We start from the raw sequence: 17,650 nt of genomic DNA on the forward strand, positions 1-17,650 counted from the left end.
TCTAACACAATATTACCCTGACCATTATCAAACATTTCCCCTTGCAAAGTGTTAGACATTAAACATTCAACATTGTCGTCCCTTTCAGGGTAAGAAACAGTAGCAGCATTATGATTTACAGTTGAAACAGAAGCTCTCACATCATTAGTACGCTTATCAAAGACAAAACCTGTTTGTTTTTTGTAATTGTTGTCATGTACATTAAAGGCGCGTACATTGACAGCAAAATTATCATAAGCTTTTTTGTTTTTGTACACAGTAATGTCACGGTTTATTTTTTGTTGTTTTCTATTAGTTACGTCAACTGAATGCTGTTGCACCTCTTTAACTCGTTGAAAAAATGTCCGATAGTTTTCTTCGTTAGAGACCTCCCTTAATCGTTTTTCCATGTCTATAATTTCATTTCTCAAATGACCCATTTTTTGTCTATTGTTTTCTATTAATAGCTTTAAAAAGCTTAGACCAGCCTCATTGAAAAAAGCGACCAAAGTATTGAACATAGTACTGCCCAAACTAACGCCGTTTGGGCATTTGAAAAATCTTAAACCTTTCGGCACAATGCCGAGTTCAATACAGTAATTAAAATAACAGTTCGCTACAGTTCTCTAAATGTAGCGATCTATACCTTTTCAGTAGCTTTGTTAAGTTTTCTTGTTCGCCACTGGATATTTCCTGATTAAATTGCTCAGAACATTGTCGTGAAGAGAGGAATGGATTTTCTTCCTGATTTAGTAAATACTGGCAGCCCATCAGTTTGTTGTCACGAGCGGAAAAAGGCAAACGTCTCTTTGCTTCACGTTCGTGCTGTACTACTCGAATCTGGGCGGGACTGCCCAAGTCCATCACCGTTTCTAGTTCCTGTTCAAACCCTACGGGGCTAGAGACCTGGATAGCATTATCGGATCCATTTGATCTGGCCAGCAAAGTCTTTAGGGATCCTTGAATATCAATCAAGGTGGCCAGAAGCAAGCTATTCAGCTTATCAGTCCCAGACGATGGTGTTGGATGAACAGTCATGTTTAGCAAAGATTCGTCAGCAACCTCTGCCATAGTGGCTATGTAAGACAACAAAAATGGAAAAGTAGCCAAAAAACAAATAAAATAAGAATAATGGCAGAAGGAGATGACCGCAAAAAGCAATGTAGTCCACAAAAATAGCGTATAAAAACCTTTAATCACCGCTTTCATCAACTGACTTCCTCAGAATACATCCATAGTAAAAAAACACACCCTTAAATACACATTCAAATTAATTAATAGCAATCAATTATCAATTAAAACTTAAATTAAGTAATAAGCACAGTCAATTTAAAAAGAAAGAAGTCATAATGTTTGTCAATACATAACTTGCGATATTTTAAAAAACATTTTACATTTATTGTTTCGTTTAAACCTGGTGGTTTGTCTGCAGTTAATTTTATCTGCCATAATGTCTCCCTTTGTTCAAGATAATTCTTGAAGTCACCAGCCCTCAAATCTTGTTTACATACCTCTACAACTGAAAATACAAATTTTTTAAAATTTGAACAAGTGATGGAATGTTTAAACAAGGCATTATTGTAATCTTTTTTCTTAATGTTGTATATGTGTTCTTTAATGCGTGTCCCCAAGCTCCTGGTGGTCATACCCACATAGAAAGCAGGACAACGCAGTACATAGGACAATGTAAACAACGCCAGCCGTGTTGCAAGTGATGTGTCCTGGAACCTCTAAAGTTTTATCTATAGGAACTATCTATTTTTTACCTTGGATGTTGTATCATTGTATACATGTATACCCCATGATGAAGGTGTAGAAGCTGTACGTTGTTTTTTAACAACGAAAAATACTTTTTCTAGTAATGCAATATCAACTATTTGTAGTTTGTTGGAAATTGTTTTAGAAAATAATTTTTTCTTGTTTAAAAACCAATATTTCCAACAAATTAGAGGGGTAGCTATGGGTTCCCCAGCTGCCCCAGCCTACGCCAATACTGTGATGGCATGGTGGGAAGTTGAAAATATGCCTCTTCTAAGCAAAAAATTTAATATTGTATTTTATTCCAGATTCATTGATGATTTAGTCTTTATAATGGAAGGTAATGACAACACAGTAGAAGCATTTTTCAGTGATATTAATTTATCATCTAATTACTTAAAATTTACTAAAGGTATTAGTGGTTTAAGTATCAACTATCTAGATGTTTGTTTGTGGTGGGATGAGTATGATAAAAGATTTCATAGTAAAATCTTTAGAAAACAAACTTTTACCAATGGCTACTTGCACTATCAAAGCAATCACCCAAGACATGTCATTAAAAACATACCCAGAGGCCAATTTATTAGGGCCAGCCGGATGACTAGTAAATATGACGATCTATTACAGGAATTTGTTTTTATTGCCTCTCTTTTTGTCAATAGGGGATATGACGAGAATTTAGTGGCAGATAGCGGAAATGAAATTCTTGATAAACATCGTACACACTATCCAGCTATTTTAAACCATTCAGATACAGATATTGTTAACCTTAATTTAAATTTGAAGTTAAATACTGTTGATACTGGATTAGTTTGTTCTTTGGCAATGAACACTGATACTAGTCGTATTAAAGCTGCCTTAGAAAGAAATTGGAGAATTATTCAAGGAAATCAAGAAATAGTTGAAGTGGTTGGTAAAAAACCGAATTTTATTTTTCGTAATAATTACAATATTAAAAAATTACTTGAAAACAATAATGTCTCCATTAACAATGTTAACACTGCCAAAAAGGGTATGTTTTGTTGTTACAATTGCAAAATCTGTAGATATATTTCGACAGGTCCTTTTATTTCTGTCATTACTATAGATAAAACTTTAGAGGTTCCAGGACACATCACTTGCAACACAGCTGGCGTTGTTTACATTGCCCTATGTACTGCGTGTCCTGCTTTCTATGTGGGTATGACCACCAGGAGCTTGGGGACACGCATTAAAGAACACATATACAACATTAAGAAAAAAGATTACAATAATGCCTTGTTTAAACATTCCATCACTTGTTCAAATTTTAAAAAATTTGTATTTTCAGTTGTAGAGGTATGTAAACAAGATTTGAGGGCTGGTGACTTCAAGAATTATCTTAAACAAAGGGAGACATTATGGCAGATAAAATTAACTGCAGACAAACCACCAGGTTTAAACGAAACAATAAATGTAAAATGTTTTTTAAAATATCGCAAGTTATGTATTGACAAACATTATGACTTGTCTTTCTTTTTAAATTGACTGTGCTTATTACTTAATTTAAGTTTTAATTGATAATTGATTGCTATTAATTAATTTGAATGTGTATTTAAGGGTGTGTTTTTTTACTATGGATGTATTCTGAGGAAGTCAGTTGATGAAAGCGGTGATTAAATTTTTTTATACGCTATTTTTGTGGACTACATTGCTTTTTGCGGTCATCTCCTTCTGCCATTATTCTTATTTTATTTGTTTTTTGGCTACTTTTCCATTTTTATTTAAGCATTTACACCAACTGTGCCAAAACTGGATACCTTAGACAAAGGCAGAACACCCTCTTATCAAGATCTGGCTTACTCCTGAAAGAGATCAAACCGCTATCAGATAACAGTACAGACTCTACTAGATGTACAGGTAACCAGTATCAGAATTCAAATACCCTTGCCAATAAAGAAATATATATAATCTCAGATGTAAAAGAAATTACTAACTCATTTCCTTGCCAACCTCTTCAAAATAGTACTGCACCATAACTCTAATAGCCAACTATTGCCATGTTTTTACTTTACTGTCATAACTCCATAACAGAATAGCAAACTAATTATGTATTCTCTAAACGAAACACTTCTGGTGTCAAATTCAAACTATATCCTAGACGCCTAAAACTGGCAGCTGCAAAAAAAAAAAAAAAAAAAAAAAAAACTTGCGTGTACATTTCCTTCAGCATTCAAACACTCAGTTATTTCTTTTCAACCAAGTTGAAAGATTGCATAACAATCTCAAATCCCTACCCTACTACAAACAACTTCAAAACACTTGCATACCAACAGTTTAATCACGTAAAACAGCTATGGATGGCTTTGCAATGAACATATGTTGCAGAAATTCCTTTAGTACACTAACAACCCTGCTATCAGGCACTGATAACATCTATAGTGATATTTGTGAAGGTCGTCTTATGGCTTGAGTGTTTGACATGACTCTAGTTTTCAAGACTGTGAACCATAGCTTTATTTATTCTACACAGACTTCAAAACATAACTTGAAAACCACTATGTTCTGGTTGAACTACTGTTAGGACAGAGTCTTCCAAATCTTCATAGGTTCACAAGTGTGTACTAGGCTAATGGCCCTGGAGCCTTTACAAGCCTAGCCCATAGGATTACCATGGCATCATGCCACCTAACCTTAGTTCCCAGCGCTTCTGTCAAGTAAAGCCACTGTAGTGATCCCTGGGGTGAATTTTCTATTTCCTATCCACTCATCAAGATTTCTCTTGAAGAGGGCCAGTGAGGTGCTCTGCTCGACATGTATGGGAAGTCTATTCTGTAGCATGGGCAGTCTCTGGGTTATGAACTTGTCCCTCCAGCATGTTTTGTTGATTGTGGTAATGAGGTTGATGTCTCTGGACCATGTGGTGTGGAGGGATTGGGATTTCTTTAGATGAAGCATTTCTAACAGAGCTGGGTCAGATATGGCTTTGTAAGTCAAGCAGAGATCACCTCTAAGTAGGCGATATGAGATGGAGAATTGTTGGAGTTTGTCTGTCCATATAGGACAAATGTTTAAGGCCTAGGATCCTCGTTGGGAGGTACTTTTGTGGCCTCTCCAGTTGTTGCAGGTGTTTAGTGAGGTACATGCCAAATGGGGCATTGTACTCAATGATTGGCCTAATGAGGGAAGAGTAGAGGGAGACAATGATCTCTTTCTTCCTGGATGCAAAATCCTTAGTAATGAGATGTGCCACAAAGAAGGACTTTCTGACCAAAGTGGAGGTCAAAAGAGAGCTTTCTGTCAACCTGTGTTCCCAGATCTCTTACAACGCCTTATGTGTTCAGTGGACTACCATCGATGTGGTAATTCATGGGGAACCGAGTTTTTCCCAGAGGGGATGACAACACATTTTTTGGCATTGAGCTTAAGGCCATGGTTCTGACAGCAGTTGTTGGTCTCAGTGAGGTCTTTCTATAGGATGTCAGCATCACTTGGGGAGTTAATAATAGCTCCCAACTTGCAATTGTCTGCAAACTTTGTCAGCCAAAGTCCCTTTGTGTTGGCCTGGACTTCAGAGAAGTAGATACCAAATAGGAGAGAACCTAGGACTGAACCCTGTGGGACTGCACTCGTGACTGGTTTGCAGTCTGTCTTGGAGGCAGCTACTTTCACACTGTGTGTTCTACTTGTGAGCCAGTTTGCAACCCACCTAGTGATATAGGGGTTGATGCCTAGCTTAGTGAGGTTTTCTATTATTCCTGAGTGGGAAATAGTATCAAAGGTCTTGGCCAGATCAAGGTAGGCTGTATGAACCACCTTGCCTTCATCCACAGCTCTGGTGACTGACTCAAAGAAGTTGACCAAGTTAAGCAGGCATGATATACCCTTCACAAAACCAAACTGTGTGGGATCCAGAGTTTTGAGATTCCCTATATACTTGTTTATTAGGTCCATGATGATGCGTTCCATAGCTTTGCATAACAGACTTGTCAGGCTAATGGGGTGATAGTTCCCAGGGTCTGTAGTCGCTCCTCCTTTGTGGAGAGGGATGACTGTAGCAGTGCACCATTTGGCAAGGACAAAGCCTGAGGTATCTGGGTATTGCTGTGGAGATTCTTTACATAATAAGGGAGTTTTTTCAGTCTTGGGACTTCACCTTATTCCGCATCAGTTTCCTCCTCCTTTTGTAGAGTTTGTTTATGGCAGGGGACCACCAGACTGGCTTCCTTTTTTTGGAGGACAGTATCTTGGTTCTATTGGGTATGGAGAGATCCATGCATTTGTGTACATGTTCGTACAGTGTATTGGTGCATGATTTGGCGCTCATGCAACCATTCTCCATTTGCATGGGTGCCGTGAAATTAGCCATCTCTGTTTTTAGGAGCCCAAAGTTAGCTTTGGAGAAGTTTTTTGTGGGGATTACCATGGATAGGAGGGATGTGGATTTCTAAGGTGATTAGTTTGTGGTCGGATCTAACCAGGGAGGACTTGACTATTGGTGTAGAGCAACGGTCACCCATGTTAGTAATGACCAGGTCAAGGATGTTGCTACTTCTAGTGGGGGTAAGAATGACCTGGTCCAGGGCATTGGAATTAATGAATTCCAGGAAACGTTGGGCAAGTGTATTGGTACATGAGTAGTTTTCCCAGTTAATGGAGGGGTAGTTAAAGCTGCCCAGTATGAGAGTGTTAGCTTGGACCCTAATATTCTACAGGGTGCTTAAGAATGTGGAGTGTGAGTCTTGGGACATGGCTGGGGACCTATAGCAGGCTATGACCTGAATCACTGTCTTACCCAATTTTAGCTGCACCTGAAGCATCTCAGATGCATTATGTTGAGCTGCCAGTCTGGAGGTGTTTGCATCCATTATGAATATGGTAACACCACCGCCGCTGGAGCTTCAGTCCAACTTCTGGGGCCGAAAGGTTTGGAATGAGTTATAGCCTGGTAGTGCTCGGGTGCTTTCTGCTGCCTTGAAACCAGGTCTCTGTTACAGCACACATGTCGATGTTCTCCATTTTAAGGAGTGCTTCGAACAAGTGCATTTTGAGATGTAGACTTCTAGCATTTAGTAGCATGACCCTCAGATTGCAGTTGTTTGTAGCTGTTAGAGTGGTAATTTGGTCTTTGGAACACTGCCTAAAAAAGGCACTATAGGGGTGGCAAGAGCTCTAACCAGTATCTGGAAGCCCAGGGGTGACAGATCCAGGCCATCGCTGGCAAAGCATCGAGGTCCGTCAATCATGTCATCCCAGGTAGACAGATACTGGATCCCCTTAGAATGACACCAGAAACTTAGTTAGTTGTTGAAATCTAGCCTTCAGTATTAATGCACTGTCTGAAATGGAAACCCTTAATACTGGAGGCTCAGTGTTGGGTCACCTTTTCTCACTGTTTAAGGATAGTACTCTTGACTTACCCAACAGCAAAGAAGGATGTTATACAGATGACATTCTGTTTCTACAAGACAGCAAAACCCTTAATTCCCTAAAACTGCACAGACTGTCTTCACAGATGTACGCAATTGGCTGCATAAAGATAAACTCAAAATTATTGGTACAAAAACAAATGTCATGCTGTTCTCCAACACTAAGAAGCTGTCATCCATAGCTAGAATATATAGGTTCACAGGAATATACTAGGCTAATGACCACCAGTGCCTTTAAAAGCCAAGCCTTGATAACCAACATAATTGTGTCACTATGTATCATGGGTGTTTATTAGGAGGGGGTATGTTAGGAAGCTTCTAGAGGGTGTGTGAGGGGAGGTATGTTAGTTTGAGCATTACTGTCTGACTGTATCAGAGACATGGGGCCAGACCTGAGGTGGCTTTCCAGTTTCCCAGCCATTGGTCCTGGTTACACTTAAAAGATTAGGGATGGACTGAGCTCTAATGGATGGAGAGTCTGTGAAATACACATCTGTCTCACGAGCATGCCTTATGCCACAAGCAGATTTTAAATCCTTGTATCTAATGGTTCTGATGCTGTTCATTTTGTGGATGTGCAAAAGGTCCATCAGGGATGCATCCAAGGATGCTTTGTATGCTAGGCATAGATTGCCTATCAGTAACCTGTAGGAGACCGTGTTAAGAGATGGGGCTTTAAGACTATCAGTATAGTACAATGTGTTTATACCCTTTATAGACATTCCAGCCATAGAATGTCTGGTCAAGTACATGCCAAATGGGGCATTATACTTGATGGGTCTAAAAGGGGCAGAGTAAAGTGGCACTACGATTTCCTTGGAGCTGAATGCAATGCTCTTATAAGTTGGGTGACAGTGACTTTCTTACTGCTTTGGCCAAATGTTGGTCAAAAACCAAATCACTGTCAACATATGTTCCTAGTTCCGTGAAATCCAAGTCAACTCTTAAGGTTATCTTACTGATGAAGTAATTAACCAGTGTGGTAGTTTTCCGAAAAGGTGCTATAATGCATTTCGTGCATTGAGTTTTAATATGAGACTTTTAACACCAGTCATTTGTGCTAGACCCTCCTGTAAGATACATGTGTCATGGGGTCTTGGAGCAAGGAGGAACCCACCCCTTGCAAAAGCACTTTTAAAATTTTGATTTTCCTAAATCTTCGTTAAAGCCCATTTGGGCGGCATGTTACTGAGGGCTGTAATCTGGGGTGTGTGAACTTTGTCATCAGTCAGCACAATAGATGAAACTGTATTATTGTTACTCATTGTAATTATAAAGATGAGTTGTATGTTTGGAGGTGAGTTTACATTTCCAGATTTTCTGACTTAATCTTCTCTTAAATTCTTTTTTTCAGATTTGGAATGTGCGTTTGGGTGACTGTGCCAGGACCCTGTATGGCCATGATGGCCCTGTGTGGTCAATTGCTCTAAAAGAGTATGTTCTTGTTAGTGGATCCCAAGACAAGTTGGTAGGTACTGCATATATCCCCAGTTATGGAATCTGTGAATTAAAACAGGCTGTCGTCCTGGTCTGATATCCTGGTATGTGTTAAGTGGATGTGGAGAAACAGGTTGTTTCCAGCATGATGACGACCATGTTTTCAGCAATTCTGGCTGTTGGCACAGAGGGTTAAAGCTGTAAGCTATAGTTCCTGTGGTACAAGGTTTGATTCCCTTAGTCCACATTTTCCTACTCTGTAGGCTTGAGCAGGACAATTAACCAGACATTGCCCCCAGGTCACCCCTGAAACGGTATGGTGTCCTGCCTACTTGGCTAATGGATGGATATGATTTTATTATTGTTCTTGCTATTGTTATTACTGTTATTTCTTTGAAATGACACTGTTGACCTTTATTGTGTTACATTTTACAGTACAGTTGCTATACAAATTGAAGCCTCCTGACTAATTTACCAATACAGCAGAGACTTGAGAAATAACATCCACAAAACTATTAGCTATAAATAAGCCTTTTTAAAGTAGTTCAGTTATAAAGTGGATTTGTTTTGAAACTTCTTTCTCTGTTAATGTTTAGTGGTTTCTCAGCCTGACTGTATTTCTATTAGTCACAGTAGTGTACACCAATGTTAGCATAGCACATTGACAGAGACTCTTGAGATCATAGCTTTGTAAACAAGTATTTTTAAATGCTTAAGAGCTTCCCCCTCTAATTACTGAGGTATATTTAGGAGCAGAGGTTCAGTATTATATAATTTCGGACCTGGTTCTCACCACTATTGTCACCCTGTGTTCGACACCTGTATTTATCATATCACTGGTCACATATGACCACCAACTGCTAACCCTCAGAATGAGGATAAAACTTGCCACATAATCCTTCTGGCCTACTAAGAAAAAAATCCATGACTCTGCCAAAAGATACGCCAGCCATTTATTATATCAAAGACATACTGAGCACTTTCATGCATCATTCCGTGGGCTTCTTCAGAGTAAAGTACTTTTAGCTGTCTTCGGAGACCTTACATTGACATGATGTCATTGTGGAAGCTGACGTTCGTCATGGTGGATTTCTGACTAGAATAGATTCTTATATAGAAGAATTTTGGATAGACAATAGAATTAATACAGATGTATACAATTTTATTAAGGTAAGACATCCAGTATTAGCCACATTAGTTGGTATACCAAAAGTACACAAAAGTGTAAGAGACCCCCCATTTCGACCTATAGTGTCAGGAAGTCTAGCAAAAACATTCCCCTTAGGAATAGCCATCAACACCTGGCTAAAAAACACGTACAATCATATCCCACATTTGATAAAAGACTTGGGATTTTTTGACTAACTTCCCCACACAAGTGAAATGTAGTGATCTTATTTATGTAACTATAGATGTCATTGACCTATAGTCATACATTCCCAAACAATTGGGATTAGAGATGTTTTGCATAAGGAAACACACAAACATAGATTGGGATCATGTATGTTTAATAATGGACTGCATGTCATTAGTATTGGAACATAACTATATATATTTCGAAGGGGAATATTACCGGCAATGTAAAGGTGTAGCAATAGGATCAGCTAGTGCACCTATATATGCCAATTTAGTTATGTTAAATTGGGAAGAGACTGTTTTATTTCCAAATACCCTGTTCAAACATGTAATACATTACACTAGATTTTTAGACGACATCTACATCTTATGGAAGGGTAGTAAAGAAGAATTAAATAAATTCATTACTTTTATTAACTTAAGTAGTGAATTTTTGAAGTTTACTCATTCAGTGAGCTCGAATGGTATAGCCTACTTGGATACATTTATATCACACGATAGCAAGGGATTTAAGTCAGCTATATTTCGAAAGAATACCTTTTCCAATGATTACTTACAATATACTAGCAACCACCCCAAAAAATTATTATATAACATATATAAAGGGCAATGTATAAGGGTTGCCCGGATGACTTCAAGATTAGAGGAAATGAAAAAGGAAATGGATTATGTTACAGAATTATTTGAAGAAAGGAAATATGATGAATTGATGATGAGGGATGTGAAGCAATATGTTATTGAACAATGGGGAAAGAAATATATCCCATTGTTAGGAAGTAACGAACAAATCAATGGATCTCATACAGTTGTAGACACAGTCAACAGCACAGTTAGATATCAACGTGCATGAATCTTAGAATACACACCCTATGTATATCAGATTAAGAAGACTATGGAATCATTTTGGAAAATATTCATAGTGGACGATAGTTTAGTTAAATGTGTAGGAGAGAAACCACTATTTGTATACAAAATGGGATGCAATCTAAAGAAGTTACTGGAAAAAGGAATAACAGATCATCAGAATCAGTCCAGGGACAATGGGGTAAATGCAACAACTAAATGTGGCCATTGTAATCAGTGTGGGGACATTATGGAGACCCGGGAACTAGTATTGGAGAACATCAACAAAAGTAAAATCAAGTTTAGGAAGGGGAATTGTAGCACCAGTTTTGTTATATATATGGCTAAGTGTAAAGTATGTAGTGGATACTACATAGGAAAAACAGAGAGAGCTTTCAAAAGGAGAATTTACGATCATATGTATAGTGTAAGAAAGAAGGACAACAACAATGCCTTATATAGACACACAGAAAAATACGGTGAGGAACACAAATTCAAATTTGCAGTATTGGAACAAATCAGATATAATCCAAGGGGAGGCTGTATGAAGGAAATGTTAAGTTATAGGGAGGTGTGGTGGCAATTGTATACGGATGCATCAACCGCACCGGGGTTGAATGACAATACATCTTTAAAACCCATATTAGTCCAAAGAGCATCCAGAAGATAAAATTATGGCAATATTTATCAGTTAGGAAAATGTAACAATTTCATAATATATATAAAAATGTGACGACCTGTAGTATGATTAGTGAACATTAGATGCATGAATTAAATGAAGGGGCAATACTGATGCAACAAAATGTGATTATATATAAATTATTTTTTAATGTAGTATATAAACTTTTTGATCTTGTATTTGTATTTTTAAACACAATCTATTTTATATAGAATATATATATTTATACAGTCTGATGTATTTTATAATGAAGATTGTGATTTTTTTCTGTTTTTTAACTTTTTAAATGAGCAATACAACTTTAAGGGCTGCTTGTAGAAAATGGTGCCAAATAAGTTATTTAAGCACAACAGAAATGTAAGCGCATAGTTCTGAGGAAGCCTACATTCAGTAGGTGAAAGCGCTTAACTCATTGTGCTCACCTAGTTGATACAGCGTTTTTTTCTGTCTGGATATTTATTCAGTTTACAATAAAAGCTTGTTATTCAGAGACTGCACTGCGTTCCGTCTGTGTTTAACGTTGTTACAGGGAAGATAGCGCAGTTGTAGAATTCAATGTTCACTTAGATTCACAGAGGCAACGATGGAGCTGTTTGCCATGGTTCAGACCTAAATTCTATCACCGAGGATATTTCCCATGTCAATGTAAGGTCTCCGAAGACAGCTAAACGTACTTTACTTTGAAGCAGCCCATGGAATGATGGGTGAAAGCGCTCAGTATGTCTTTGATGTAATAAATGGCTGGTGTATCTTTTGGCAGTATTGTGGATTTTTTTCATGATAGTCACCTCACTCCACAAGGGGGGATCCACTACTGATCCAGGAAATTATAGATCTGTAAGCTTCACCAACCTTATCCACTAAAAAGTCTTTTTTTCAGGGGGTGGCTCTGCATCCCATAATCCTTGCTATCTATATAAACCAACTTGAGATATATGTGAAAGAGTGGGTAAGATAGAGAGGAGTAAAGACATCCAATTCCTTACCTAGACATGGCGAATGCATATGATTTTGTCAGTCCTGTGATGGTTTGAAGCCCCAGAAACATTAGCAGAATTAGTGAAGGCAATGTTCAAGGACTCAGTGGCAGAAGTATGAAACATTTTCAGTGGGAGTGGGTATGCATCAGTGTTTGACTCTGAACCCACTCACGCACACTAGTTTGTGTCTTTCGGCTTTTTCCTGGTTAGGGGTCGCCACAGCAGAACTCCGGTCCGCTAATGATTGGCAGTAGAGTTTTACATGCTGGCTTGCCGGGTCTAACGCACAACCTTCAACGAAGGAACGCCTGTTCACGCATGTCGCCACACAGAAGACACTCTGAGGATCGAACAGGCAACGTCTAACTGTGAGGCGACAACGCTACCGCAGCACCACCACCGCAGTTCACTCATGATTAATTAGCAGGCAGGTTGGAGCGGACAGATCAAAGACGCTGTTTACATACAATGTGACATTACTAGCAGAGTCTGAAGTTCAGCAAACGATAGGAGAATGGAATGCAAAACTGAAGGCACACGTGATGAAACGGAGTACAGACTAGATAGTGGTCAAGTCACCAGATGGGAGAATGCAGAAGAAACAAAAAATTGAACTAGAAGGGGAATAGTGGAAAATCTTCAGTTATCTGGGAGGTATATTAGAGGAGAAGGGAAATTTGAATGAGGAAGTCAAACCAGATTTGGAAGTGCTGCAGCTGAATGACCAAGTGATATAGATAGTGTGTGACTGAAGAATGTCGACGAAGCTGCAACATAAGTTGAACAAAACCGTGTCAGAGGTGCTCTGTTTCACATGAATTTGGTAGCCTGTTCCAAACACCTTGCTGAGAAATAAATCCGTTGTCTGTACGGCATGTCCTATTAAGTCACAGGCCATAATTACGTTGCTGGAGTGGGTAACCCTAGTCCCATTTGATTTAGAGATATGCATCAAGTTCATTAGGTTTGGGTCTTGGATTGCTCTGTAGGCAAGGCATAAGTCTCCCCTAAGAAGTCTATACAATACGGAGTATAGTGACAGGGACATTTGATTACTGGGAAAGTCTGACTGTGGGTAGAAGCTCATTTCAGCAGAGGTCTGAGGGAGAAGCTCCAAATTATTGCAAAACATTTTAAGAACAGTAATTTTACAATCTTTAAAAATAAAACAAAAACATCTACAGTTTAATTATAACAAATTAGACTTAATATGAAAACATTGGTTAAGAATTGATACAAGGTGTATGACAATCATTCAATTAGAGAAATTTTAGACAGTTTGTAGAGAAATTAAAAAATAAATTAGTCTAATGCAAATAGGAATTGCAATATGAAATGATGGAAAAACAGGCATATGGAATATTTAGAGAAATTTAGGGAAGAGAATTAGCAGTAAGGATGTAAGTGATGAGGAGAGTAACGCAGCATAAGGAATGAAAAGGTACTTGCTCACGTTTAGGGATGTAATTTATCCTGGTTTTGAGCAAGAACAGAGCCACATTTTAGCTAGGAAGTCTGAGTGTTTTTTGAAAAACAGGAAGGAGGGTATAGACCTTATGGCTACAGGTAAGGAGTTCCAGACCTTGGCAACTTTGTACGAATACTGACAGTGTCCAGAAGATTTGCTAGTTTTGTAGACAGGAGTTTTTGGTCACTGAAATACAATGACTGGGAACATAGTTGTGTAGAATGTTTTTTTAGTGCTAGTTATGCAGATGAATGCTGGGTAATTTTATAGGTGGTAAGAAGCTGTGTATATGTTAGTTGATGTGGTAGTTCTAACCATTTCAGGCTTTTCAGTGCTGTACAGTGGTGGGTTCTGAAAGGGGTATGTGCTGCAAATTTAGCAACTTTGTTATAGTATTGTTGGAAGTTTTAAATTTTGTGAAACCTGGAGGTTAGTAAGGAGGGGACCACCATAAACAAGTGTTAAGAGGACATAAGTAGTGGCAAGTTCAGTTTAATTGCATTGATGAAGATTTTGGCTCTGTAAAGCAGCCCTAGCTTATGATGAGTTTTTCTTGTGCAATTTTGTATATGCAGGTCAAATGTAAACTTATCCACTATCACCCCTAATGATTTACTATGAGAAGTGACTTCAATGGTTATATTATCAAGATAGCGTACTTTAAATAATTTTTTCATGAAAGAGGGATTTGGGGAAAAAAGTAGTAGTTTGGTATTTTTTTTTTCAGCTGAGCATAAGTTGAGTTACATAGCCATGTTTCTGTGGCTGTTAAAGCTTCCTGAGTAATTTTTTGGAGGTGTACCATGTTGTTAAATGTACAAATGCGAGTGGAATCATCTATATATATATATATATATATATATATATATATATATATATATATTGTATTATTGTGTCGTGTTGTGTGGAAGTATAGAGGGTGTTGGTGAAAATGTTCAAGGTGAGAGGACCAAGGATAGAGCCTTGTGGTACACCGCTGGTGACTGGTAGGTATGTAGAGAGCATACAGTGCCATTTAATGACTGATAACTGATTGGACAGGCAGCTTTTGAACCACAGAAGGTTGGGCTGAGAGAGACCTAGTGAGGACATTTGAAGTAGAAGTTTGCTGTGACAAACTGCGTCGAAGGCTTTAGACAAGTCTAGAAATAAGGAAGAATAGTTTGCCATTATCTCCAGCTTTAGTGACAGGATCTATATAGGTTAGAAGGGCAGGGCTAGTACTGTGGGAAGGACAGAAGCCATATTGTTTCATGATAGCAGTTCTTCCTGTAGGAGATAGTCTAGCAATTGTTTTCTAATACATTTTTCAAGTGTTTTGGCAAGGGGAGATAAGATTGCTCTAGGTATAAAGTTAGTAATGTCTGTGGAATTTCCCCCTTTGTGCAGAGGGGATAATGTGTGACTTTTTCCAGAGAGAGGGAATATGTGATTCCTGGACTTGACCTATTTTTAAGGATCGAGACAGGGCAGGCAATTTATTTATCTGTCATTTGTTTACCGGGAAAGTCCGATTGGGTCATGAGGTACCAATTTTCAACAGAGGCCTGGGGAGAAAAGCTCCAGAAACAAATGGTTAACAGAATGAAAAACTATACAGACATTATAGTCATGACATTCAAGCACAAATATGAAAACAACACATTAGTTTGTCATAGTAGGAACTTAACAGACCTAATAAGGTCATAACATTCAAATTTGAAAAACTGCACAGTTTATCAGAATAAAAACTCGACACAATAATAGTTAGTGTTCAAGCATAAATTATATGTAAAGCCTGTAATAGGAAGATGCAGCAGTATTTATATAATAGATTATCATAACGATTATTAATATTCTAGAGGCCATGAAGTATGTTAACAGATTATACTGGTGAAGTGGAGGAGGATAGTTGGAATAGATGTGGAAAAGGTATGAGTGTAATTTCAGGGGAGTATGTGTAGAGGAAGAAGAGGGTAGGGTAAAATAGTAATGGGGATAGAAAGACTAGAGGTACAAAAAGGTATGAGTGTACCTCTGCCTGGGCTCATACAGGAGCAAATACAAGTGTTGTTGAAGTATTCTTTTATAGAGGTTTTGAAGGAGCGCAAATTAGTAGCAGTTTTGATAGTTTAAAGGAAGGGAGTTCCATAGTTTTGTCACAGAGCAGGAGTAAAGGCTTAGGCCTGGAGTTTTGTTAGATTTATACGTTGTGAGGAGATGTTTGCCTTCAGATCCGAGATGTTTATTTGGGATATAAAAGTTTATTAATGGGCTAAGAACAGGGCAAGCTAATGGGATGTGGATGATTTTGTATACCGTAGTAAGTTGTACTGGAGATGGAGGGGGAGTTCACCCCATCTTAGGAATGTAGGACTTTACAGTGATTTAAAGGGGTTGTATTTATGGCAAATTTGGCAATTTTGTTATAACAGCTTTCTAGTTTTTTTCTTGGGGAGGTCTGTAAGTTAGTTAGAATTAGGGCCCCATATAACAGTGATGGGAAGAGGTAGGTTTTGGCCAGGGTAATTCTGGTAGGTGCTATGAGGAATTTTTTTATTCCTGTATAGCATGCTTAGTTGTTGGTGTTTTTTTTACTGTTTTATGTAGGTCAAACGTGAGATTCAGTTGTGACACATAGTAGTTTGATATGCTGAACCAATTCATTTTCAGTATTGTTGGCTGAAAAGAACTTGAAGTTTATTTTGTTGGAACTTTGGGGTTTGTGGGTGAAGAGAGGGAGCTTTGTTTTTTTGGGGGGTTTTCAATAGGTGTTCAGCATTGGAGGGCCATGTTTCTGTGAAAGAGAAAGCTGCTTGTGTTGTGTTGTAGGTGAGTTAGTGTCTGATAAGCAGATGATAGTGGAGTCATCTGCATATTGGATTAGAGTGCCTTCACAGGAGGATGTATGTAAGGCACTGTAGACATTGTATAGTAATGAGCCAAGGACGGATCCCTGAGCTACACCTGTGGGGATGATGTGATATGGGGAGAGTGAGCCCTGCCATTTTACTGCTTTCTGCCTGTCAGCTAGGCAGCTAGAAAACCACTGAAGTGAGGAGGAGGATAGACCAGTGCTGGAAAGTTCTTTAAGGATTTTGGGGTGAGGTACCATGTCAAATGCTTTTGACAAATCTAGAAATACTGCAGGTACTAGTTTGCTAGTTTCATGGCTTTGTTGACAGTCCATGAAAGATAATAAGCCTGTTGAAGTACTGTGCAAAGGTCTAAAGCCATGTTGGGTGTGAGAAGTAGGTTATTTGTAAGATGGTAGAAAAGTTGTAGGTGCACACATTGTTCTAGAATCTTAGGGGGCACAATTGCAAAAGGATGAAAGTTTGTGACATCAGTGGAGTTGCCTCCCTTATGTAAAGGGGTAATGTGTGATCTTTTCCATAGGTTAGGGACATGTGATTCAGCTATGGATCTATTAATTAAAGTGCTAACAGGGAATGCTATTTCCTCTGCATCAAACTTTAGGTATTCTGGTGGGAGGTTGTCTGATGAGGTTGAGCAAGGTTTCAGTTTTTGTAGTAGTTTTTTTTTTATTTGAGATAAAGGGATGGGCTGAAAATAAAGCTGGGGATGGTTTGTTTTTTGGTTATGAGTGAGGGGGTTGGTTGTGCGTTTGTAATATGTAGGGTGTATAGAGGTTAGTATTGGAGATATTGGTAGAAGTAGTGAGTTGGGGTGGATAAGTTGTGTTTATTTGTAGGTTTGATATGGACTCTATAAAGTATGTGTTTAAATTGGTGGCTGTTTGAAGAAGGTGGTATATTGGTGT

At 38.3% G+C, this 17,650-nt stretch overlaps 1 protein-coding gene across 2 annotated transcripts in view; it reads left to right on the top strand.

Moving 5' to 3' along the window:
* The window catches only part of LOC122811042 (F-box/WD repeat-containing protein 7-like), a 1,408,110-nt gene that overhangs the window by 664,878 nt on the left and 725,582 nt on the right, over window positions 1-17,650 (top strand). For both annotated transcript variants that reach the window (XM_044082576.1, XM_044082577.1), the window contains exon 6: window positions 8,479-8,592. In XM_044082576.1, coding sequence (XP_043938511.1) covers window positions 8,479-8,592 — 114 coding nt within the window. The remainder of the gene's footprint in view (window positions 1-8,478; window positions 8,593-17,650) is intronic.

This window comes from Protopterus annectens, chromosome 9.part0 (assembly GCF_019279795.1).
Source record: "Protopterus annectens isolate FY-2018-M chromosome 9.part0, PAN1.0, whole genome shotgun sequence".
NCBI classification, from domain to species: domain Eukaryota; kingdom Metazoa; phylum Chordata; order Ceratodontiformes; family Protopteridae; genus Protopterus; species Protopterus annectens.